The sequence below is a fragment of the Erythrolamprus reginae genome, chromosome 1, assembly GCF_031021105.1.
Source record: "Erythrolamprus reginae isolate rEryReg1 chromosome 1, rEryReg1.hap1, whole genome shotgun sequence".
NCBI lineage: Eukaryota > Metazoa > Chordata > Lepidosauria > Squamata > Dipsadidae > Erythrolamprus > Erythrolamprus reginae.
Window position 1 is genome coordinate 297,309,550 of NC_091950.1, and position 7,099 is coordinate 297,316,648.

At 36.1% G+C, this 7,099-nt stretch overlaps 1 protein-coding gene across 2 annotated transcripts in view; it reads right to left on the bottom strand.

The window, feature by feature from the left end:
- The window catches only part of PDSS2 (decaprenyl diphosphate synthase subunit 2), a 126,776-nt gene extending 120,646 nt beyond the window's left edge, over positions 1-6,130 (bottom strand). The window contains exon 1 of one of the 2 annotated variants that reach the window (XM_070733304.1): positions 5,183-6,130. In XM_070733304.1, coding sequence (XP_070589405.1) covers positions 5,183-5,580 — 398 coding nt within the window. In that variant the 5' untranslated portion in view covers positions 5,581-6,130. The remainder of the gene's footprint in view (positions 1-5,182) is intronic. The other variant, XM_070733305.1, reaches the window with a different exon arrangement.
- Between the last annotated feature and the right edge of the window lie 969 nt (positions 6,131-7,099).

Consider the following 7,099-nt stretch of genomic DNA (forward strand, 5'->3'; position numbering starts at 1 on the left):
ACACCCTGACGTAACGGGAGGGAGGGAGAGGAGGGAGGGAGGGGAAAGGGGGGGGAGATGTAGAAAATATTGCTGGTTCCTGCTGTCCCTTGTATAGTTACACCAGCATTACTTTTACTCCGAAAGAAATTTAGTTGAAAGTACACATATTAGTTAGAATATATATTAATACCATTATATTTGTGAACAGTTGCTAAACAAGAGGGGTAGCTATATTCTCTGCAAATATTTGCTGACTTTGTTCAACATTACTATTCTTCCTCTTCTATTTTTCAAATTACATTGCTTCTTGGTCATCTTACTTGGAAGAAAGCAATTTTAATAGATTTTTCTCAAGGATATCAGTATGTTATTGCTGTAAAAATACCATGTAAATAACTGAATAAACCAAATATGAAGAGATCTTATGTGTAAATATGAGGAGATTTTTGGAAGGAGACTGAACTAGCCAAGGGTATTAGTCTGATGAGGCACCACAAAGAAAAGCAAATTTTAAATTTATTATAAATGTTAGGGGAAAATTGAAAATAATAAAAACCACTTTATTACAAAAATCTAGTATCTGCCAACTGTCTTGAGCTCTTTGCCTGAAATACCCAGCTTTCGTAAGAAGAGAATTGCAAAACTTCAAGCAATTTTGTTAAATCTGAAAATTCTTTAGGATAAGAAAGGACTGCATGCAAAATTAGACAAGATGTAAGAATATGTTATTCAAGTAAATTTAAAGTTCCAGAATTCTCTAAGTTTAACTATTCATATATCTAAATACCAAGTTAAATCTAAGCTGGCGCAGCCAACTGCTGAATCAGCATGGTTATACAATGAAAGTTGTGGCCCCAAAGATGATGTTTTGCAACAAAGTATTGAAAATTAGGATCAATGTATATTAACATAGTGTCAATATATAAAATACTTCAATCACAATCGCTGCATAAATCAAAATATACTGTTGCAGCATAGCAAATTATGTTAGAATAGGATTGTATTAAATCTGGACCTCTAGCATAATATATATATATATATATATACACATACATACATACATACATACACATACACACATACACACACACATACACACACTCTGCCTGATCCTGATTCTATAAAACCAGGACAGGAGGACACTAATCTGCATTCCTGGCAATCACTACAGGGCTCAAATAAAACATCTCACAATAAACAAAGTTTTCACCACTCTGGACAGGACATTATAGGATCAAAGGGGGGGATTTTCATTGCCTGGAGCACACAACAGCACGGCAATTAAGGAAGATTAGCAAGATAAGGAATAAGACTTCAGAAAAATTAGATGTGAATAAACATCTGCTCTTAGGAAGTTCCAAGGAAATTGTTTCTTGATATCTATGGGAAAGGAAGAACTCAAAAGATACGTTTGAAGTTGTATGGTTGGATGTATCATTTGACATGTATATGTAATTATACCCCATTTCCTTATGTTCCCAAATAAAAAGGAGCACATGGCTCTACACCATGTCACTCCACCCAGAGAGAGAATGTGTCCAGGTTCTTCTTTCTAGGATTCACGTTCGTGGGTGACCCCACACACGGCTGGGTTGCACTTAGCCCCTTTTGAGGACATCATCTTCACTGGGGACTTTGACAGCATCCACAATATACTTGTATATTAAAATGAAATCCAGCTAAATAATGCTAAGGATGTAGAAAATCTTTCAGGGCAGTAACAATAACGCTTAGACTTATATACCGTTTCTCAGTGCTCTACAGCCCTCTCTAAGCAGTTTACAGACTCAGCATATCACCCCCAACAATCTGGGTCCTTGGAAAGATAGAAGGCTGAGTCAACCTTGAGCCGGTGAGAACTGAACTGCCAAATTGCTGGAAACCAGCAGTCCGCAGATGTAGCCTGCAGAACTGCATTCTAACCATTGTGTCAATGTGTCAAATAAGTTATGGGATCAGTTGAGCATCGTCTTGGCATGGATTTGAGACAAATATTGAATACAATGTACTCAAATATTCTCTCTGGTAACTATGTACTCCTACATATAAATTGGGATGGTAAAGAAATATGTGGTTATATATTGATATAATAGCTGCCAAATTATTTGGTGAATAACAAAGACTCCGAAGGGTCTTGGTAAACTGAGTTATTAATCTTCTGCTATCCACATTTGCTGTTTTAGAATACAGACAAAGACAGGGAATGAAAGATGACCAACACTATATAGAGCTCTGCTGAAATCCCACACAGCAATCTGAAATAAGTATATATAAGAGCCACCCACAGTGAGACACACTTTTGCTAAGCAACAAAAGGATCAGGAGAAGCTACCTGGAAAGAGATAAACATACATTGTGTGTGCTATATTCAGGAAACATCTGCCAGGCTTCTTACTCTTTTCATCCAGTGATTCATATATAATAAGTACAGGTTTATTTTTTTTAATATTTTGAACCAAACATTGTATATCCATGCAAACCTACCCAATTCTAATTGGTCAAGGTAAATTTGAATTCCAGAACACTTCCTATACATTTTTATATCTATCAACAAGATTTTAAGTAGTTCATCAAGATTGGCAAGTTCCATCTTGGTATTTTTTCACACCTCCTTCTAGTTGACACTATTTACATATGCCATACTCACTAGATTCTTGGCCATTTTCAATAATGATAACAAAAACAAAGTAAAAGGGATAAAATTCCACAGTAAGATTAAATAATTCAACAGCCATCATTCACTATAGAAAATTTGGAGCTAACCTTTAAAGATAGACAAATCGATAACAGTTCTGCTTTGATCTAATTACAATAGTATACAGACATTTAGATGAAACAATTAAAGAACTGAAGGCAATTCATGTTAATTACGTTGTACAACTTACACTTTAAATTTTAAAGACAGTATAAGGCATCAATAACTGTCTTTTAAAAATGAAAGCTAGTTATTTTAAGAATCCTAGTCTATTAAAGAGTAGAGGTATGGAAAAACCATACTAGCACATCCACCATCTGCCAAAAAAAGTAAGAAAACTGCAAACCAACAAAGAAAACACTCAACCATTGGGAAAGGAGCAAGCACTTTACAATTAGTTCCCTCCAATAACTGTTAACATTCTCTTAATTTTATAAACTATTTTGCTTGGCTTTATTAGATCCTGAAAATATCTTTATGACTAGCCCTTGATCACTATTGGCTGAGAACTCTATATTTTTCCACATAAGATATTACGATGGAGAAAAAAACTACCAAAGTGAATTATGTGGTGCTTACATACATACATACCCATTTTAACTGATAAAAGGAAATATACATTAAAGAGCAGAAGAACAATTCATTGGATCATCAGCTATTTTTTAATCAACTATGCTGAATCAAATAGAAACATTTTTTTTCAAAACTGTTTTATATTAACAAATTACTGAGCATCATCAAATAGTTTTAATTTTCAGTGGTACAGTATATCTTTAAATCAAGTTCCTTAGGATATAATAAGACACAACATTCAAAGTTAATACCAAGACATTCAATTCCTTGAAGCAGAGTACTCTGGATATTATGTTTCATAGCTTTTCCTGAGAAGTTAATCCAAGTGTGTAGAAGTGCCACTGAAGCCTATAAAAAGTCAAAATATATCTGGCAACACTAATAATTTTTAAAAGCCTCATAAAATAGTGTCAGCTAGCGAATGAATAGTATTTTTCTGTCTTTTAAAATCACTGTACTTAGTTCCTATATTTTTACTGACTATTTTATAAAGGTACTTTTGATAAATTTCTTTATGATGTAATAATACTAACATGCCTATTTTTGGAAAATACAGGTAGTCCTTGAATTACAACTATTCATTTAGTGACCATTCAAATTACAGCAGCATTGAAAAAAGTGACTTAAGACTATTTATCACACTTATGACACTTGGCCATGTGATCAAAATCTGGGCACTTGGCAACTGGCTCATATTTAAGAGGAATGCAGTGTCCCAAGGTCATGTGATCACAAGCAAAGTCAATGGGGAATTCAGTTTCACTTAACCGCCATGTAACTAACTTAACGTGGCAAGAAAAGTTATAAAATGAGGCAATTTAACAGCTGTCTCACTTAGCAACAGCAATTTTTAGCTCAATTGTGGTCCTAGGGTTGAGGACCACCTCTGGTTGCCCCAACCACACTGCTCAAAAAAATAAAGGGAACATTTAAACAACACAATATAACTCCAAGTAAATCAAACTTCTATCAAATCAAAATGTCCACTTAAGAAGCAACACTGATTGACAATGAATTTCACATGCTTTTGTGCACTTTCAACTTTGTACAGAACAAAGTATCCAATGAGAATATTTCATTCATTCAGATCTAGGATGTGTTGTTTGAGTGTTCCCTTTATTTTTTTGAGCAGAATATTTATTAGAAATACACTGTAGGTAAAAGAAAGCATGAGAGTCTTCGGAGAAGGGTGGCATACAAATCTAATATATGAATGAATGAATGAATGAATGAATGAATGAATATAATAATAATAATAATAATAATAATAATAATAATAATAATAATATACAGTATTTCATAAAGAAATAAACAGAAAGGTAGAAAAGATGAGTCAGTGTAAACTAATATATACTGCACAAACTAACAGTATGATCATAATGCAGTTCCAGTGGTAAAATAAACCACATGGAGCCAACTCTGAACAATTCAGAGTAATTTTCTTGATTTTTCAGAATAATTTTCTTTTTTCCCCAAAGAGAGGCCACAAAAAGTATAAATCTCCAGCAGAAAAATCTTGATGAAACTAATTCCCTATGAACTCTACACCAGACTGTAAATCTTCTCAAGAACTTAGCATATCTTAATGCTCTTTGCTCTAAAACAGGCATGACATTCAGAAGCAGCATACCGGTAGCATCTGCTCTAGAGTTATAAGTCCAAGCAACTCTTAATTTAAAACGACTTCAGACAGCCAGTGTTTACTCAGTCAACAACAGGTAGACCAATACACACACTCCAAACAAGGAAGTATCGTATATTCAGTCAAAGAAATACAATAAGTTTTGGACAGCTGAAGAGTTCTAAATATGGAAGAGCAAGATCAGAATGTTAATACTAGTAGGAGGATGGGAACACGGGCATTTGGATGTACAGTAATAAGAATCCCTGGCAAGCCTTCAAAGGCAAACTGGCCAACAGTTGAACGCTCACCTGGCCGTGTTAAGCAACGGGTGGTTGGTCCCCACCAACTTGCGCATCTGCATGGCGATATTGCTGAGCTCGTCGCTCAAGAGGCACCGGAGGCTCATGAAAGAGGTCGGGTAGCCCACAATTTTCTCGGCCTCCGAAACCACTTTGCTCCAATAGGAAGCCGAAGAAACCGAGGGAGAACTGGAGAAGAGGCATCGCCGCTGCCCGGGCTTCGCATAACCTTCAGCCCAGAACTGGACCAGTATCCGGGAGCAAGTTTTACCATAAAGTGACAGCAACACGGGGCGCATCATCACTTCCGAAATCAATAACCCGCGCGGCTCTTGTAGCCACTTGTCCGTCTCCCCCGAATTGTATCGGTACAGCAAACGAGCAGGACCTGCTACAGGCTTGATCATCGAGATCAAGTCCTACTCCAAGCTCTTCCTACGGGTAGTTTTGCTTCTCTCCGCTCGTATTTATGCGCGCTTTTCCGCTCCTGCCCCGCCCCTTCTTGGAATCTTCGCCGTCCTGCCACGGAGGAGCATTAGCACTACACTCGCTTTGTAAACTCCTTAAAAGTCGGTGTGGGTGGGGTGGAAACGCTAAGTAGCTTTCCCGGTACCGAAGCGGCACGCTAATCTCATGGAGGCAGCCATCTTAAGTGTCGCAAAAAACAACTCTTTTGCACCATTTCTTTACCTTACGGTCTTGCCTGGGAGGACGAGTAAATTGGTACAGTTTGTAAGTACCGAGGGGTCCGAGTTCGGAATTGCCGTCGGTCTGGCTCTCCAGACTCGCCGTAAAGCGGAGCGTAAAATTCGTGGTTCCCGAAATACGATCTCCGATCTAGTTGTAAAGTAAAATACTCTGAAAGTTGTTCCTAGAGTTCTACTAAGAATCGCCGCCTCTCCTCCTGTAGGAACTTCATGGAAGAAACTTTATGGAAGAAGAATGCAATGAGAAACCGTCGTGTTAGATCGCTGGTATTTTTGAACCTATCCCCTTCGCTTAGGTTTTAATTTTATTGACCCATAGAATAATTTGCTAAATGAAACAGTTCTCTCTCGAGCAATCTGAATTTAGAATAATTTACTTACATACATACATACATACATACATACATACATACATACATACATACATAGTATTAATTGTATATATTATGTTAGTATAACTATGGCTACTGAGTTTCAAAAGGAAAAATATTATGGAAAAGATAAAATATTGAATTATAAAAACTATATAAATATAAATCGATATTAATTGCTGTGATAACCCTTGGAGTCATATTATGTCGATGGATGGATGGGAGGAAGGAAGGAAGGAAAGAAAGAAGGAAAATTCTTTATTGGCCAAGTGTGATTGGGGACCTAAGGAATTAGTCTTTGGTGCATATACTCTCAGTGTACATAAAATAAAATATTGTTATTTTTTTGTCCTGGTGTGTTTCTTCTTTCTTTTCTTTTCCTTCCCCCCCCCCCTTTGTATTGTTTTCTTTTTAAATGTAAATATCTTAATAAAAATCATTTTTAGAATACAGTAGTACAGTTATGTGTGTGTTTTATCAAAATAAGTATTTTTTCAATGAAACAGTATACCTAAAAGTATGCAAATGGAAGCAAATGACTACTAAATTGTATAAGACTTCCAATGACAAGAGTCACTCACCTTTAGCAGTTACATTTCAGCAACTATTATTGAGACCAGTTGCACTTATTCAGAGTAAACTTAAAGTTACAAATTTCCTCCTGAAGAGGACTTTTTCCAGCTCAACATTATGAATCGGCTTAACTATGGAAATTTATCCATGATGTATCACATTGATTCATTACATTGATAAGTTATGCATAAGATGCTATTGGCTCAAATGGCCTTTTCTGCTTATTGGATGGATTTTGCTTCAAAAATGAGTTGAAAGAAATCTTTTTGGACTTT